We start from the raw sequence: 19,356 nt of genomic DNA, 5'->3' as shown, positions 1-19,356 counted from the left end.
CTATATTTCTTAATCTCCATTGTTTATTGTATTGCTTTTGGTTAGTTCCCACCACAGACATTGAGCCTGTAACTGTGAGAACTGAGGCTCCAGTGACAACATTAGGTAATGACCTCTTATGTCTTTAAGTCTGAGTTTTTTCTGCTCATTGTCTAGTCTATTCCATCACTATTTGGGCTAAGGGTTTTTCTTTCATAAGATTTTCTCATCATCCTCTTGTCATTGAACTATATTCTTCATTTTGAATGTATTGAAAGTGCTTAAAACAAGTTACTTGGTTATAAGGCCATATGCCACTAGCGAACAGCGTCTGTGTCCAATTTTTCCCATATTACCCAGCTTTAATACTTGACAGAGCCTGTGATTCTGCTCCAGTACTGTTCTACGTTAAAGCTGAATTTCAAATACAATTAGGAATGGCTGCCCGATAAATATCAATTATAATTCTGTGGGCATCTTACTTTCTGTTGTTTTAAGATATACAGAGAACTTTTATTATCTACCAACTATTTTAGAAAACGAAATGTGCTTATACTAATAACTTTTAATGGAATGTGTGTCTGAGCCAGGTAATTTCTTAGTACACTCTCCCAAAAGCAGGTGGGCCTGGGTCCCTCTCTGATGTGATGTCTATGTGCCTATGTCTGACTTTCCTTGGCTCTGGACCCTCTTCGAAAATCCTATACCAGCAACCAATAATAAAGTTGCAGTTTATTTTTTTAAATTACATATATTCCATCTGTCTCAAAAGACCTGTCAGTAGACCAAAAATACATATTTTTGCATATAGATGATCAGAAGAAAATGCTAAACCAAAGAGACAAATTTCTCAAGACTTGGGAAAACTTTAGAAAACCTAGAACCATGTGTAATCCTCTCTTTGGTTTCTGGAGTCATGAGGCGACAATAACCAGTTTCCTTTCTTTAGCTCCAAAAACACCGCAACGAACAAGAACACGTCGTCCACGTCCCAAACATAAAACCACGCCACGCCCAGAGACACCGCAGACTAAACTAGGTAAATAATATGTGGTTCCTTGTCCCTGTGGCATCCCATTGGATGTGGCATGGGGGTGGCAGTTTCACATGCCACCTTATAATCCACTTGACCCTTGGGGTGAAGGCCCAAGTCATGGAAAGCAGCTGCTACCAACACAGTGCTCTGGCGATACCTGTGACTTCTCATGCTGCTTGTGTGAGGACCTCCTTGGTGCCTGCATATTTTATTTGCAACCAATGCTATCATGGTAAAGTTCACTTTTCAAGAGAATGATGACCTGCGTATTTTATTTGCTTCTCTGACATTCCATTACATTTTTCTCTTTGATTCCTCAGCTCAGCAAAAACGGACCTGATTAGGTGTCTAGTTAGCATATTTAGTTCCACCTGCCACACATTTTGAACATTTGTATCTGTGAGGAATATTTTAGAAAAAAACAAATGACTTACCTGAGTTAAAGGAAGCTGCTCTTGTGTGAGACTCTTCATAATAGATATACATGAGTGTGAGGAAAAGCAAATATTTATTAAATTTTACCAACTGTTAAGCACATCGTTAATTCTTAGAGAAGCAAAACATCTGTGGGCTGATAAGTGTAATGTGAACCTTTAGGGAAAACTCCATTTCTACAAAAACTTTAAGAAAAATTAGCCAGGTATGTGCACCCGTAGTCCTAACTACTTGGGTGACTGAGGTGGGAGGATCTCTTGAGCCCAGGAAGTCGAGACTGCAGTCGCTGTAATTGCACCCTTGCACTCTAGCCCGGGCAGCAGAGCAAGAGCTCATCTTGTGGACCTTGAAATTTGTAGAGCCTGTAGATTTATTGGTGGATGGGTAGGAATCATATAAACAGAGGCAGGAAGGTGTCATGTGAGGGTGACATTGGAAGGATAGGAACTGTAAGTGCAACCTGATTGTAAGAAAGGCAAAGTTCTTTTAGTTGGACAGTAATGCTGCTTTTGACGGGTCTACAAAGAGCACTTCGAATGCCTGACTTCGATGATTGGGTTTGAGCCAATTGGCTCCAGCATGCTCTCCTAACCTAGGGGTCAGGCCTTTTCTGTGCTGATAACAGAGAGATGCACTAACAAGTTTGATGGACTGAATGACCCTCTATATCTGGCTCTTTGTATGCCTTTGTTTGAACAGAGGTCTTGGTCTTTTTCCAAGGTGCACGCTCAACAAACAAGAGCATTATCTATTTTAGTCATTCATCAGTGTATCTGCTTAAACATATCAGTAATTGCATCATCACGAACTAGGGCTTTGTTTTCCAGTTTATAGTGTAACTTTACTTTCACATTAGTTTTTCCTAACTTTTAAACATAACGTTATTAGATATTCTAAGATTTTTCTAAGTAGGGTTTTCTACTGTATTATCAGATAATATAAAAATAAGAAAAACTGGTAGCTAACCATGTTACAGATGCTGAGGTTATATCTGTTTCATAAAAGCAAATAAATACGTACCCTCCCTTGAGAAATTTAAAATGTTTGCTTTGTGGCTATAGAACCAATGCTATGATGGTAAAGTTCACTTTTCAAGAGAATGATGGCTTTTCTCGTGTGTTTAACATTTATTTCTTTTTAAAATTGCTTTTGATCATTTCTTGCTACAGACTTTGGACCTATTACTCCTGGGACATCTTCAGGTAATGACTCTCTATGTCCTTCAGCAAGTGCTTTTTCTTACTCATTGTCAGATTTTGCTATGGTGCTGTACAGGCAATGGAACCATCTTTTGTTGTCATCTCATTAGAGTATTCATCTTAAAATATGGAAAGCTTTCTTTTTAACAGAAATATGCAAGGACTTAATTCAAGACAGCTATCTGCTCCATATCCCAGCTTGAAATTGTGTCACGTCTGAGTCTCTGAACTATATTCTTATAGCCAAGATCCAACTACAATTCCCCATACATTCCTTATTTAGAGCAGCAACACAGTATCAAATGATGATATCATGCAGTTTCTGTATGCACCTTTCTGTTTTTCAAGTTCTATATAATTTTGTTTGCTTTACTGATGTTCCTGTGAATTTTATATACTTAGTCTAGTAAATCACCAAGTGAAAAATTTGCCCTAGTTATCTTAAATTATAAGTGAATAGTGTAGGGTTGGTTAGAACCTTTCTCACACCATCAGAGTTAAGCAGTGATTTGGATTAGGGACACTTTCGAGAAAATAATGATAGTTTCTAATGTTTCTTTCTTGAACATAATTGTATGTATAATTCTTGTCTCTGAAGAACTTTCAGTTATCAAAGAAAACCTATTAAGAATCTGAGGGAGAAAATTTCAAACCAAAGTGACAGAGTTCTCTCAACTCAAACTCTAACAAGTATTTTAAAACTTAGAGTTATGTCATCCTATTCACAGTGAATGGAGCCATCAGCACCATATTAATCCTAAATTTTCTTCCTTCAGCTCCAACAACAACAAAAAGAACCCGTCGTCCACATCCCAAACCTAAAACCACGCCCCATCCAGAAGTACCTCAAACTAAACTGGGTAAATATGTAGTTTCTGTTTTATAGAACCCAAGCAGTCTACCACGATTGGGACTATAAGTTCTATGTACACATAATCTATTGTGTCATGCCCTATATATCTCTTCAGAGTAAAAGCTACTGGTTAGTGAGGAGAACACGAATAGCTTAGCACCTCTTGCTTCCTTTGTAGGTATCTTCTCTGTTGATGATTATTTACACTTCTTGCTCTTTTATTTCATTCCTGTCTTCAAGATAACGCTGCTCAGTATTGAGCCAGCACAATCATTTAAATCAACTACTTTTATTAAGTCTCTTCTAATTCCCCAAAGCCATATTAGTCCATACATCAGAAGTGGGAAGAATGTTTTCTTTCCCAGTTTACACTGTAGTTGTAAACAAAAGTTCTTCATGCATAACCAGTTAGAAACGAATATGAGGCAGCATGTTTATGCAAATATAATTTCTTATTTATACCATACAATAAATATGATTATAGAGGTATAAATGCCACCTCCTAGAAGCGTGGCAAATATTTAGAGGAGGAAAATATCCAGGATAATTAGAAACCAGCATAGAAACTGAATGAGTAGAAGGATGAGGGAACAGAGGCTGTTAAGCAGGGAATGTGTTGAAGCTGGCTCACCAGACAGGGGATAACTCGTTGATACCCTCCTGTTCAGTGATGAATTAAAGGGGGGCTGGGATGTCTACTCAAGAGCTTAAATTTGATCTAGGGGACTTCAATGACTCCTACTTCTGCACAGGATCATGCTTTTTCTGTTCTTAGAACTGAAGATACCCAGCCCAATGGTACCAAAAACTGAGAGTTGGTTCTTCAGCTACTTAAGTACAGCTGTGTTTACTACAGACTTAGTCTCTTAATGAGTATAGTCTCAGCTTCCTTTTGGCTGTTAGTATGTGTGGTGCACAAACTCTAGGGCAACCTCCCAATGATTCCCTGCTCCTGGGGTTAACACCTTTATATAACCCATCCTCTCCCTCTCTCCCTCCCTGTCCGTCTCTCCCTCCCCATCCATCTCTCCCTCTCTCCCTCCCTGTCCGTCTCTCCCTCCCCGTCCATCTCTCCCTCCCCGTCCGTCTCTCCCTCCCCCTCCCCGTCCATCTCTCCCTCCCCGTCCGTCTCTCCCTCCCCCTCCCCGTCCGTCTCTCCCTCCCCGTCCGTCTCTCCCTCCCAGTGCGTCTCTCCCTCCCCGTCTCTCCTTCCCCGTCCCTCTCTCCCTCCCCGTCCGTCTCTCCCTCCCCGTCCGTCTCTCCTTCCCCATCCGTCTCTCCCTCCCTGTCTCTCCCTTGTGCTAGCATGGCAGACACACTCCTAGCACATGCACCTATTCAACAGAGTGACACCCATCACCTTTGCCTTATTTTATTGGTTAAAAAGTTGTCAGGGATCCAGCGCATACTCAAGGGGAAGAGATGACACAAAGGTGTTAACACCAGAGATAGAAACCACTGGGGATCACCATAGGGACTCTCTGCTACACTGTGTTTGCTTTCAAATGTAAATGTTCTATCTGTCATTATTGATTACTGCTTATAATGAGTGCTCTTTGGTTTTTTGGCTTCCACAAAAATTCTAGTCTTTACCATATCTTTTTCTAAGAAAATGGCTAGCCAGATTTTCTAGTGTTCATTAGAATCAGATGGTTAACCAACAACAAGATCTTACTGTTGACCTCAGTGAGATGCTCAGCAAAATCCAAAGGCTGACTATCTTCTGAGTCAAATGAGTACCTGATTACAATTTGGAGAAATATTCAAAGGAAAAAAAAATGCATCCACTTTCTTTTGAGTTACAATATTAAGAATTAATTTTGAGCCGGGCACGGTGGCTCAAGCCTGTAATCCCAGCACTTTGGGAGGCCGAGACGGGCGGATCACGAGGTCAGGAGATCCAGACCATTCTGGCTAACACGGTGAAACCCCGTCTCTACTAAAAAAATACAAAAATCTAGACGAGTGAGGTGGCGGGCGCCTGTAGTCCCAGCTACTTGGGAGGCTGAGGCAGGAGAATGGGGTAAACCCAGGAGGCGGAGCTTGCAGTGAGCACTCCAGCCTGGGTGGCAGAGCCAGACTCCGTCTCAAAAAAAAAAAAAAAAAAAAAAAAAAATTAATTTTGCAGCCTTAGAAATCTGATGTTTAGTGGTAAGATGAATGTTCTGACATTTCATGCATTCACAAAATCTCTTTGGTTTCTTTTATTACTTTTGATCAGTTCCTGCCACAATCCTCGAACCAGTTCTTAGAACTGAGGCTCCAGGAACAACAGTAGGTAATGGCACGTTATGTCCATCAGCATCTGCCTCTCCTGCTCATTTCCAACCTATTCATCACCATCATAACCACAGCTTCTCTCACTTCACAAGCCTTCTGTGTCATCCTTTATCATTCAATTACTTCTTAATATTTATAAGAGTATTAAAACAATTTCTTGTTGGTAAGAGAGCCAAGCATGAACTTATGGTCGGTTTATATATCTGCAATGTGATGACTTTGAATTCCCCACATCTTGCTCCCACATAACATTTTAACCACATTCTTTGTTACTGAGTTTCAAATATAATCACTGGAGGCTGGGGGTGAAGGTGTCTGTCCCTGATCTAGGCTGAGTAAATCGGCATAGCTATTACGGTGTGACATAGTTCTCTTGCAGATCTAAATTTCTACATTTTTACTGTCTGCATGATGATGATTTTTTTTTTGGGATTGGGGTAAGGATGTGTTCTTGTTTCAGTAAAGAGTAAAATTTTCCCAAGTAAAGAGTAAAATATGCCCAAGGCTGGTAAATTTAAATTATAAGCACCATCACAAATATAAAATAACCCTATATCTGCCCTCATCACTGCCATAACTCAGCAAGGTTTTAGAACTTGTTTTTCATTCAGGAATCCCTGGGAGAAGCTCCTTGAAATATCATCGGTAAATTCATATTTCTATGTGGTTTTTGTTCTTCAGAAAAAGCTACATGATAAAAAGAGACAGCTTATTGAAATAGGGGCAAATATTTCAAACCCAAAAGAAACATTTCTTGGAAGTCAAGAAATTATAACAAATACAATCTTATCCACAGCTTCTGGAACCAAACACATTGTATTAACCTGAAGTTTTCTTCCTTTAGCTTCCAAAGTGCCTCAACGAACTCGTCGTCCACATCCCAAACCTAAAACCACACCGAGTCCCGAAGAGCTTCTGACTGAACTGGGTAAATTTGTAGGTCATGCTTGAGGAATCCTAGCAGCCCACCCCAGTGGGACGCAAAGAGAATGAAGTAGCCAGGCAGGGTCAGCAGCTGGTTCCACATCAGACCAGGCAATGAGGAACAGGGCTGGGGAGATGATGTGGTAGCCAAATTCCTTATGCTTCTCTCTCAACATCTATTTAATTCACTTCTCATTCAATTCTCTTCATCCCTTCAACGTTGAATGTATGATAAACTGAAACAGCTAGAGAAGGAGCATATGTTCATGCAAGTGGAGATTATTTCTTGGTAACTATAGGAGTCATGTAAGTCACAAATAAGGATCTAAGGCAGGAGTTGGCAAACATTTTCTCGACAGAGCCAGATAGTAAATTTCCTAGGCTTTCTGGGCCGTGTAGTCCCTGTCGTATTTTCTTCTTTTTTTACAACCACTTGAAAACAGAAAAATCATTCTCAGGGAACAATCATTCTGGGGGAAGAGTAATGGAGAAATTCAGAAAGGCAGGGAATGTATGGAAACAAGCCTGAGGAGGCAGTTTCTCTGACGGCCAGAGGCTGTCAGGCTTCTAGGTGTTGATGAGAACATTTCATTGAGGTGTCTGCAGCTAAGTGAGAAGGGGTCTTGAATGCTGGCCGGAGGAGTTTGGATTTGATGTAGGAATCATCTGCATCCCTGTGCAGTCAGGCTTTCTCTGGGTGTTGCCCAGCTGTATACCACAGACTGAGGGGCTGGCCCTCTTCTTGTCCTCTTAAGTACTCACGTTGGACAAAGCTCGTGGTCTTGTTCCAAAGATGAGTTTTCAGCAAAATGTGTAGGGTCTACTGTGCTCTCTTAGTTAGGTTCAGATCACTAAAGAATGAGAAAAACTCCTGGGATGCTTCACATGGACCATTATCTGAATTATCTGACTACAAAGTAAATGACCATTCCTCCTAAGAGATTATTTGGTACCCAAGGACAGAGGTGTGCCACTTTCTGTGAGCTCAGGAGGCTGATTGTGTTTGCTTTGTGCTCTGGACAGATACATCACGACCTGGTAAAATTCTTTTTGAATGTTCTGAGTTTTTATAAATTTTTAACGTTTTGTTGGTGTTTTTTGTTTTTTTTTTTTATTGGCCAGTTCCTGCTACAATCTTGGAACCAGTTTCTCCTATAAAAGAGGCTCCAGGGACAACATTCGGTAACGCTGCTTTCTGATCTTCAGCAAGTGCTTGTTCTGCTCACTGTCCAGCTTATTCCACTTTATATTGCCATTCAATTACATTTTTGATTTTGTAACGGTTGAACATGCATAAAACAAGTTGCCTCTTGCTCGTTAGAGAGCTATGTCTGAATGTAGTTTGGGATCTTTCCTGCTCTATAACTTAAAATGTTTATCGTATCATTTTGGTTTTGGCTTAACCAGAGTTCTCTATTAAGGGAGATTTCATATATTCTCGCGAGATTCTGACCTGATCTATGCTAACCAGGCTGTAACACAGAAGTTTCTTTATACACCCCTTATACACCTCCCTCTTTATTTTTTTTCCTTTTTTGGGGTTTATATTTTTGCTTTTTTATCCCGTTTACAACCATTCCCAAACATCTACCTTTTTAATCTGTCTGTTATTTTTGTTATTTTGTTAATGTATGAGTAATATTTTTAGTGAATTATCTAACAGATAACGTGATCAAGGCTAGTAGATTTAAATAATAAACCCCATCCTTAGTATAAATTGAATTCCCCCTAGTCTCCATCATAATCTGGATGATTTATAACCTTTTTAATCCAGGCAGGGCACTCTAGAATGTGATAAGTATATTAATCCTAAGTATCTGAATGAATAGCTTTATTTAATCTGTCAGATTTGCATATTTGCAAATTTGTTATTGAAGCATCTTAAATAACAAGATAAAGTATAGTAGGAGCAAAATTTTTGCATTAGAAAAATATATTTTCTGAAGCTCAGGAAAAATCTACCAAGCTTTGAAAAAGCTAAAGATTTTTTTAAGCCTACAATGTGCAGAAGCATAAGGTTTAAAATAACTAAAGTTTATCTTTTTCTATCTCCAAAAACCTCCCATTGAACATATCACTCACAGCACAAACTTAATACCACTCTGTGTATGGCTACTCTTGAGACTATACCAGATAAATATAGGGGCTTTGGTTTATGGAGCTTAGGAGCCTGTCACTGATAGAAATAATAGATTCACATACCCCTTAGTGAGGGAGTCCAGAGGGCTGTTACCCCCTGATGGTTGACGAGGAGTCAGTTTAGAAGAGACCTGCAGGATCTTCCGTTTTTGTAGTAGGAGGCATGTTTTACTTCGCAGTCTGCAGGCTAAACACAAAAACTTCCCACATGAAAAGCTTAGAGAATGAGAATAAGCCAGGGTGTTTTTGCAAATTAAAGATTTTTCTTGGGAATATAAATGTTAAGTGTTAGACTTATTATAGGTTCTTAAAGTAAAAAATGAATTTGGGTGTCAACAGAGGCAGGAAAGAATTTGGGCCTTGAAGTCACATCACAATTTGCACAAATAGGAAGGTGAGAATGGACAAAGATGAAAAAATTGGATATAAATAGAGGCAACCAGAAGAGGCAGAGATCCTGCTTCTAGGGTCAGCCAAAACATTTTTGTTGGTAATTCTGCATTTGGATGACGCCGTGGAAAGTGGAAGGAGGGCTTGAACGTCTCACTCATCGAGCCTGACGTTGTTCTCATGAGCATCAAAAATCTTTCTTCCACACTAGATCATGTTTTCCCTCTGCTAAGTGTGGACAGTGATTTACTGGATGCCACAGACTGAGTGGCCACCCCTTACCCAGCCACTGGAGTGCTCTTGTTTGGACAGAAGTGAAAAGTTCTTTCCAAAGTGGAGTTCCCAGCAAGATCATCATTTTTAGTTATTTGTGTGATGACCATTTGGATATTTCATCAATTTTTCTGCAACCATAATTTGATAAACATATAGTACATGTTCTCTTTATTCAGTATCCACTAAAGTGCAAATTGGTTTTTCACGAGCTTCTTGAGAATTATTAGAAACATATTTAAATAAATGCCTTAAAACCTCCTAAAGTCTTCCATATTATTTTCAGATAAACACCATAACTAGAGGAATTGTTTGCCTCATGTAGTGCTAAAGAGAGACCGAAGATGATGACCATCTCATGAGATGGTGTACTTGGTATATAGTTTGGCCAAGTCTAGACAAAAAAAAAAAAAAAAAAAAAAAAAAACAATTTCCATTTGTAAAAGGGCTGCCATTACAAAGCAGTAGAGATTAGGGGGCTTAAATAACAAAAGTCTATTTCTCACAACTCTGGAGGTTGTAAGTCCAAAATCAATGTGTCTACAAGCATGGTTTCTCTTGAGGCCTCTCTCCTTGTCTTGCAGATGGCCGCCTTCTCACTGTATCCTCACACAGCCTTTTCTCTGTGTGTGCAGCTCATGTCTCTTTTTCATATGCGTCCATCAGTCGTGTTGAAGTAGAATCTGCCCTTATGACCTCATTTAACCTGAATCATCCCTTTGAAGGCCTCACTATGAGGATTAGGGCTTCAACATTATGAATTTGGTGTGTTGGGGTTGGGGGGTGGAAATATAATTCAGTCCTAATGCCCTTCCCAGAAATGTTTAATTATCCCAGAGGCAGTGTTACACAAGCAAGATACATTTTGATGTGAATACTGTAGCTCCCACACATTTTTTACAATCTCTTTTGTTTATTACTTCAGTTCCTGTTACAGATCTCAAACCTGTTACTTTTAGAACTGAGACCCCTGCCACAACCTTAGGTAACAACCCTGCCATTACCTGGCTGTTTGCCAAGTGCTTTTGCTGCTTGTTGTACAGTCCATTCAGTCTTCATCCCTATAACATAGCATGTCTTCCCCTATGAAACAGCAAACATCACTGCCTGTGGCCATTCAACTATTTCTATCATCTGAAGAATACTGAAGCCTCCTAAAAACAAGTTTCATGTTGTTTTTATGAGAGCCAGGCATGAGCTTAACTCAAAATATTTACCTGCCATGTGGCACATTTGAAATTATCATATCATCTCATGCTTCATTTAACAGAGTTCTATATTAACATTGAGTTTAAAACAAATTGGGATCTATTTCTTATCTAAGCTGATTGGCAATAATGCCTACTCTTACTCTCCTTTGCACATCTGAGTTTCTAGATTTAAAAAAAAAAAATGCCCAGTATGTTTCTTTCCTTATTTGTGCTTTAAGTAATGATATGTTTTATTACTAGTTTGACAATTAGGGAATTACTGAAGTCTGAAATCTTAAATTATAAACCTATTCCTTAATGTGACCCTAACTTCCTATCCCTTCTCATTGAGTACTCTGCCCCAATCATTTTTTTTCCCAGTAAGGAAGTTCTGTAAGTTTCTCAATACAAGTGCTAATCTTCGCTCCTTGGGTGAGCAACTTGACTGTATACATGAATTTGCCTGAAAAGTACGATCAATGATAAAATGACACATTGTTATAAAAGGAATGAAAAAGTAAAACTGAAAATAGCTAAAGTTCCTGGAACTTTAGGAGATCTGACAAGTTTTGGAAAAACCTTTCCTCAGTATCCAGAATCGTAAGACCTAGAGTAACACAAGGCTTTTTCTTCCTTCAGCTACCAAAACATCAAAAAGAACCCGCCCTCCACGTCCCAGACCTAAAACTACACCGAGCCCTCAGGCACCTGAGACTAAACCCGGTAAATCTGTGATTCCTTGGCTTAAGGGTGATCCCTGGCAGCCTGTGGCAGTGGGGACTGAAGCAGTGCCAATGCTGAGCAGCAACAGGTCTTATTCTCCCTAAGCACAAGGGCATGAGGCATCATTAGAGTACCATCTCCTCTGCTCAGTTTTCAAGGAGAATAATGTGTGGCTGAGACCCAAATGATGCCAGCATATCTTATTATTTCTATGTGAGACTTTTTTGAGATCACATAGTTAGTATATTTCTTACTATCAAATTCCATTCATGTCTTAAAAGTAGAACTTCTTTAGCAGAGGCAACGTATTCAGTTCAAGTAAATGTAATTGTAAGTGCCTTGCATATTCCCATTCCCACATTGGCAACCATGGGTGATATGTCAGCTGTAGGAGAGTTATTTTACTGCAGAAGGAGTGGAGTTGAAGATATATTTGCCTGACACAAACATAAAGTGATGATCTTTATGTTTTAGCTCAAAAGAAAAGATCGAGGTGGGCTGGACTTGGACCTTGGGCCCACTGAAGATTTGTATGAATGGAGGGAAGAATGAACTAGAGCATAAGGACCACATGTGTTGGGTCAGCTAGAAAGGCAGTCCAGTCTAGATGGATTCCTTCTAGATGGTCATATATGACTGTTGATGATGGTGCATTTGGAAGGGTACATCAAGCCAGATGAAGAAGGATTTTGAGGGCCTGATTCAGAAGCTTTAGATTTGATACAGAGACATCAAAAGCCTTTGATTTCCCCTTATTCTGGGCTGACAGCAGACAGATGCTCTACCAATTATTGGAGGTTGAGTGACCACCCTGTTCTCTTAGTAAGTGTCATGGCTTAGACAGAGATCTCAAACTCTATCTATAGATGAGTTCCTGGCAAGATGAACATAGTCCACTTCAATGATTAATTTTTTATATCGGTTTCAAACATACGAACTGTTCTCTTGTATCCATGTTTACTTATACGTAATAAGTGCTAATGTTCAGAAGTACAGAGTAATTGTATCTTTTAAGATAATTTCTAAGTATATGTGAGATAAATGCATTAAAATGTTTTCCAGTGCAGTTTTCATATCAGAATTCATTAGTTAAAAACCTAATAGAATTTCATGTTGACTTCTTTAAGCTACTCAAGATAGTTCAAAAGCTAAGCCTGGGACTCACCATGCCTATGGTTTGGCCAAATCATTAATGAACAAACAAACACACATTTTTCCCCTCAGTTAAGAAATTAATTTTTTCTTTGTTTCTCTGGAAGAATTGACATACTAGTAAAACTTGTTTGCCTGTGAGTATTCTTACTTCTCATATGTTTGAAAATCTCTTTGATTTACATGTTGTTTTGGTCAGTTCCTGCTACAGTCCTAGAACCTGTCACTCTCAGACCCGAGGCCTCAACAACATTAGGTAATGTTGATACACAGTGTTTTCGACAAGCTTCTTTTGCTTATTGTCAAACCTAGAGTTTCAATTTGTTTCATGTGACAACAGTGTCATTCTTGATGGCCATTCAACTCTTCTTAAAATTATGAAGACTCTTAACTGTTGCTTTTAAGAGAAGCAGTTACGCATGAATCTACTTGAAGACATTTGCCATATGGCCTGCTTGAATTGTCATGTTATTCTGTGTTTTGTTTAAACAGTGTTTGTGATAAAGCTGTGTTTCAAACATATTCGTGGGTTTCTAATTCCTACCTGGACAGATAAAGCTATTAACTCTTATAAAGCCAAGAGGACCCATTGTGCACCTAAATTTCTACCCTTTTTTCTATTTGCATAGAAATTTATTGTTTTGTCTCTAGTAAGGTCACAATATATTCAGATTTTAATAGCTCTATAGAATATGTGCCAAAAATTGAAAGACTAAGTTGCAAATTTCAGATTTAGAGAAACTGTCCTTCATTATCTGTTAAAATTTGGCAATAGTACTTAACCTTTTTGGTACCCAGTAAAGCTACCCTATGAGATTTTCATTAAAATTTCTAATCTTTATTTCTCAAATTAAAAAGTGATTTTTGTCTTAAGGAACTTTCTATGATAAAAGATCTATAAGGAGGAATGTATGTGACAAAAATCTCAAACTAAAAGGCAAACACCTATCAAGCAGTAGAAAGTCATGTTTTTTACCTCGCACAGCTTCTAGAATCATAGCATAGTCATGTAGTAACCCAAGAACTTCTTCCTTCAGCTTCCAAAACATCACAACGGACACGTCGTCCACGTCTCAGAACAAAAACCACACCACGTCCTGAAGTACCTGAATCCAAACCAGGTAAACCATGTGTTCCTGGTTTAAAGAGTCCCTGCAGCCTAAGCCAGCATGGTCTTAAGAGTAATCCCAGTGGTTGGGAGTAACCAATAGGCCCCTGTGAGAGGGAAGCTACAACTCATGGTCAGCAGCAGATCCCACTGTGAAACTGTAAGAGAAACACTGTTAGGAGATCTGTGAAGCAAGTGAATGCCTCATGCTTCCTTTGTGCAGTCTTCTCTGGCACTGTGCATTTTATTAACTTCCATTTATCTCTTAAAAATAAAACTTTAGAAAAATTAGACATATTCAGTTCAAGTCAACAAACATTAAGTGCCTTAGATATCCTCCCAATCATATTAGCACATTTGGGGTATACATCAGGTGTCAGAGATGCATTTTGATCCTCAAACCTGTGAGACAGTTGAGAACAGAAGCCTTTCCTTTGTAAATAAAGTAAAAGATGGTATGGGGCAGTATCTGTGCAAATATGAGACTGGTTTTGGAGTGCTATCAACAAGATGTGCTTGGTGTGTAAATATTTGGAGTAGGGAAGTATAGATTAAGAAGAAATGGAGCCTTGAAATCACCAAGACACAGGGATGAGTAGAAGGGTGGGAAGAATAAAATCAGAAGGAAGAGACACAAGTAGAGACCAACCAGAGGAGACAGTCTAACTGGACAATTGATAAAATGATGTCTTACTTTGCTGGGCACAGTGGCTCACACCTGTAATCCTAGCACTTTGGGAGGCCGAGGTGGGTGGATCATGAGGTCAGGAGTTCAAGACCAGCCTGGCCAAGATGGTGAAACCCCGTCTCTACTAAAAATACAGCAATTAGCTGGGCATGGTGGTGGGTGCCTGTAATCCTAGCTACTCAGGAGGCCGAGGCAGAGAATTGCTTGGACCCCAGGAGGTGGAGGTTGCAGTGAGCCGAGATCACGTCACTGCACTCCAGCCTGGGTAACAGAGCAAAACTCCATCTCAAAAAAAAAAAAAAGTCTTACTTCAAGATGACAGGCAAATCCCTTCTGAATCTCACTAGGACCATGGATACCCATGGCAGAGATGCCTAGGTCCCTGATGGAGCAGTTGAGATTTGATCTGGTAGACATCAGCAAGCTGTTCTTTCCACATGAAGGCATGTTCTTTCTTTGCTCAGAATGGAGGTATATCCTACTCAATTCATGACGCTAAGACCTCTGTCTCTTTCTAAAGATGAATTCCTAACAATACGTATGTAGTCCATTTTGGATTATTAATTAGATAACCAGAATGAGGAATAAGGAAATAGGTACCTGATTTAGGTATAGTCAAATTTTTGGAAATCAACTGCCTACATTTTTAGTTTTAAAAGTTGCCATATAATTCTATAAGCTGTTATTATACTAGTAAGACTCATTTTTGAAGAAAAGTTTTGAGTTTACATTCATTTAAAATAATCATTTGGTTAATTTTAATGCTTTTGGTCAGTTCCTACTGCAGAGCTCAAACCTGTTACACTCAGAACTGAGACTTGGGTGACAACACAAGGTAATAGCACATTGCAGTCCTCATTAAGTGTTCTTCCTTCTCATTGTCAAACCCATTCCATCCTCATAGCTGCAGATTCTTATGCTTTTTAAGACTACATCGTCATTCTTTGTTGTCATTCCATCATATTCTTCATCCTAAAGGTATTGAAAATACTGACTCTTAAATCACCCTTTATTTTTAAAAGAGTGATGCATGAACCTAACTCAGGCTCTCTTTTGGGTGTGTAACCATCTGAAATTATTTTGTCATCCCGTGTGTTTTTTTAACTAATTTTTTTGTTAAAGGTGACTTTAAAATGCAGTTTTCTTGATCCTGACATTATTGTGGTACCAAAGAGTTTCTTTATGAATCTAAAGTTCTACTTACTCACTTATTTTTGCTATCTATGTGATATTCTCTGATTGACATTTTTGTTAATTATGTGGTCTTATTTTAGTAATTGTGAAAGAACTTACAACTGACTACCAGCACTGTGATATTTTAGCAGTGACTCTTAACCTTTTTATTTGATGAGTCCTATTGACTGTTGTTCACTTCTTAAATTAGCAATTTCATTTTAGAATATGACACTTTCTCCCAAAAAACTTTCTTCAATTGTAAAAGGATACATACTATTATAATAATAATAGTAAATGTTTCTAATTAAAAAGTTAAAAAGACGTATTTCCTGAAATATGAGAAAATCTAGTAAGTTTTAAGAGATCTCAAACCGTATGTCATGCTACTCATAGCTTCTGAACTACGGACTCTGTAGTAACTGAAGGTTTTCTTTCTTCAGCTCCTAAAACATCACAACGAACTCGTCGTCCACGTCCCAAAACTAAAACCGCACCAAGTCCTGAGGTTCCTCAGACCAAACTGGGTAAATTCGGGTTTCTGGTTAAAGTAGCTCATCCTAGCAGTTCTCAGGAATTTATAACTGATGCCAATGACGGGAGTGATGGCCCGTGTGAGCACCGTGTGGGTGAAGGCACAAAATGATCTGCTGCTGCTCCCCCTGTTGAGTTAGCAAAGGAGAACACAATTGGGATAGATCTGTGTGGCAGGTGAATTCCTTGCACTTTCTGCATACAGGTTTGTCTCTTACTATGTATCTTATTTACCAATTTTTTTTTTTTTTTTCTGAGACAGAGTCTTACTCTGTTCACAGGCTGGAGTGCAATGGCACAATCTCAGCTCACTGCAACCTCTGCCTCCCAGTTCAAGTGATTCTCCTGCCTCAGCCTCCTGAGTAGCTGGGATTACAGGCGTACGCCACCATGCCCGGCTAATTTTTGTATTTTTAGTAGAGACAGATTTCACCATGTTGGTCAGACTGGTCTCAAACTCCTGACCTCATGTTCTGCTTGCCTTGGCCTCCCAAAGTGCTGGGATTACAGGCGTAAGCCACCACACCTGGCCTCTTATTTACTACTTTTTATTTCATTCAGTTGTCCTCATAAAGACAAAATGCCTTAAATAGAACTTGCATTTTTATTTCTAGAAAAATATTTAAGTGCCTTCTGTCTTCCCACAGCCACATCAACAACTGTGAGGCTATCACAGGAGGAGGAAGCTTGTTTTTCACATCTTACTCTGTAGTATAGTCAAGGTCAAAACCTATCCCAAAGATTGAAGCAAGAGAGTGTATCTGGGCAAATTGAACTTGTTTTGAGGGGTGCTATACGCATCTATAAACTTAGAAAAAGAAAATGTTATGAAGAATAAGAATAAATAATTGGAAAGAAGTTGGGTCTTAAAATCTTAGAGATGAAGAGAGTCAGAAAGACAGGAGGGGTAGAGGCAAGTCAGAGGGCACAGGCTTCCAGAAACACACAGGATTCTGCTTCTAAGTAATGATGACAGCTGCATTTGGAAGGGTTTATAAGAGCAGCTGAAGGAAGTCCGTGAAGATATGACTCGAAAGTCTGCATCTGACCCAAAAAGCATCACCCATCTAGGGTCCCGCATTTTTATGATGAGAGTAGAGAGCTACTCTGTGTGTTTGTCCCTTATCCTGATTTGTTGAGTGCCTTTACTGCAAATGAAATCTCCCTAAGATTCACTTTGCTTTATTCTTTGCTATGTCTTCTCTCAAACAGGCTGTTGACTATATTCTTGCTCATTTAGACACACTATTAAAGCTTCCACAAACATGCCAACAGTTACTAGGACAGTTAGATAAGTATATATTTGGCAAAATGTCTGAATAAGCTTCTAAGGAAGTCTTCTAGTTGGAATTAAGTACTCAGACACCTAGGAGAATATTATGTGGGCTTTACTGAGATGTGTGCCAAATTGTGTAGGCTGTGACTAAGTGCCTCTTAAAAAATTGTTTATCTGGCTGTAAGATGGCCAAGTCTTCAAATAACAAGTATCAAATTTCAGAAAATTTCTTAAAATTGCTATATACTGATTGAAGCAGTATTATACTGGAAAGATATAATTTACTGGCTTTTCACAAGTGTTTATTTCATTGCTTTTAATTAGTTCCTGTTACAGATCTTGAACCTGGTGCTCTCAGAACTGAAGCTCCAAAAACCATGGGTAATGAGAATGTGTGTCCTTCAAACAGTGCTCTTCCTGCTTATTGTCATACCACTTAGTCAGTTTCTTCTACATTGTAAGACCGTTCTGTCATTCTTTGTCATCATTCCATTATAGTCTTTATCTTGAAATTATGCTAGACTCTAGGTCAAATTATCAGTTGAATTTGAGAGAACTGTGCATGAACTAATATCAGGACATCAAACTGCTTTTAACTGTTCAACGTTACGTCATGCGATCATGTACATTTGTTTAGACAGTATTGACCATTTTAAGCTGCATTTCAAACAGGAATCTCTAGCTATCCCTTATTTATGCTGCTTATTCCTCATCAATTATAGGGAAGCACAGTGTTTCTTTGCTCATATTATTTTTTATTATATTAGGATCTGTGTAACATTGATTTTTTTGTTTCAAGGAATGATGTTTATAGTAAATTCTCAAATTGTAAAATGTACCTAAGTCTTGAAAGTTTTAATGATAGGCTTCCATAATAGGATAGACTGACTCTTTATTCATCTCTATTAAGGTTTAACAGTTTCTTAACTTTTACTGAATCAAGGAATACTTTGAGATTTTGATGAGCACAGTTTATTAATTACATGGTGTTCTTTATGCTTTCATACATATGAACTCTTTATTGTACCCATAGTTATTTAAACAGTAGATAAAAAGACATTTATCCCAACTTCTATAGAAGTGCAAGTAGACTGATAAATGCCTTTTTCAGTACAGTTAGAAAAGCATATATTATGCAAAGGTGTAAAAAGCTTATCCAACAATCTTCCACTAATATGTAGCAAGAGTCAGATAATCAAACATCTAGGAGAATGTCTTGTTGACCACATAGTGATATTAAACTGAGTGCAATGCTATCTTGCAAGTCTGTCTTACTAGACTTATGGGTGCCTGACAATGGTTTGGCCAAATCTGCAAAAAAACAAGTCTTACTTTTCTCTCAGTTCTGACACTTAAAAATTGACCTGTGACATTAATATTCAAGTTAAATCTCTTTGCTTTATTATTTTTGTCTAGTTGTTACTACAGTCCTTGAACCTGACACTTTTAGAACCAAGTTTCCAGAAACAACATTAGGTAATGATATTCTGTGTTCCTGAATAATTTTTCTCTGCTTATTTTCAAATCCATTCCATCATTATCATAATCACATTGTCATCAGCTTTGTAGGACTATCTTGTCATCCTCTGCTGTCCTTCAACTTTATATTGTCCTTCAACTTTATATTGGAGTATTAGTGATCCTTAGAAGTTACCTATTATTTTCAAACGCTATGCATGGACCTAGTTCAGAGTCTACCATGTATTCTTATTTGAATTTGTGTCATGTGCTTTTGTCTAAACAGCATTCGTGTCTAAAGCTAAATTTCAAACACAGTTGCTGGTGGCTATATCTTATCTAAACTGACTAAACTCTAACAGTTCTTATGGTATCATGGATTCTTTGGCATACTCAAAAGATTTAGTGTGCGCCTAAGACTCTGTCATCCAGAGTTTGGCTCTAGTGTTTTTGAAGTTAAAGATGTGTGAGTCTCTTCACTTTTCAACTTGATTTTATACGTAAGTTTTCTCTCTCAAGAGTCTTTCAGTGATTAAAAAAATTAAC

At 38.5% G+C, this 19,356-nt stretch overlaps 1 protein-coding gene across 1 annotated transcript in view; it reads left to right on the top strand.

Annotated features, from left to right (window-relative positions):
- The window catches only part of LOC105504673 (target of Nesh-SH3-like), a 119,856-nt gene that overhangs the window by 31,845 nt on the left and 68,655 nt on the right, over positions 1-19,356 (top strand). Inside the window, exons 17-31 of the mRNA XM_011932176.1 lie at positions 46-105; positions 929-1,018; positions 2,620-2,652; positions 3,426-3,509; positions 5,724-5,780; positions 6,627-6,710; positions 7,829-7,888; positions 10,434-10,493; positions 11,338-11,421; positions 12,773-12,829; positions 13,611-13,694; positions 15,145-15,204; positions 15,986-16,069; positions 17,677-17,733; positions 18,769-18,828. Coding sequence (XP_011787566.1) covers positions 46-105; positions 929-1,018; positions 2,620-2,652; positions 3,426-3,509; positions 5,724-5,780; positions 6,627-6,710; positions 7,829-7,888; positions 10,434-10,493; positions 11,338-11,421; positions 12,773-12,829; positions 13,611-13,694; positions 15,145-15,204; positions 15,986-16,069; positions 17,677-17,733; positions 18,769-18,828 — 1,014 coding nt within the window. The remainder of the gene's footprint in view (positions 1-45; positions 106-928; positions 1,019-2,619; positions 2,653-3,425; positions 3,510-5,723; positions 5,781-6,626; positions 6,711-7,828; positions 7,889-10,433; positions 10,494-11,337; positions 11,422-12,772; positions 12,830-13,610; positions 13,695-15,144; positions 15,205-15,985; positions 16,070-17,676; positions 17,734-18,768; positions 18,829-19,356) is intronic.

Source organism: Colobus angolensis, unplaced genomic scaffold, assembly GCF_000951035.1.
Source record: "Colobus angolensis palliatus isolate OR3802 unplaced genomic scaffold, Cang.pa_1.0 Scaffold947, whole genome shotgun sequence".
In the NCBI taxonomy this organism is placed as follows: Eukaryota; Metazoa; Chordata; class Mammalia; order Primates; family Cercopithecidae; genus Colobus; species Colobus angolensis.
This window is presented reverse-complemented; position numbering and strand designations above follow the sequence as displayed.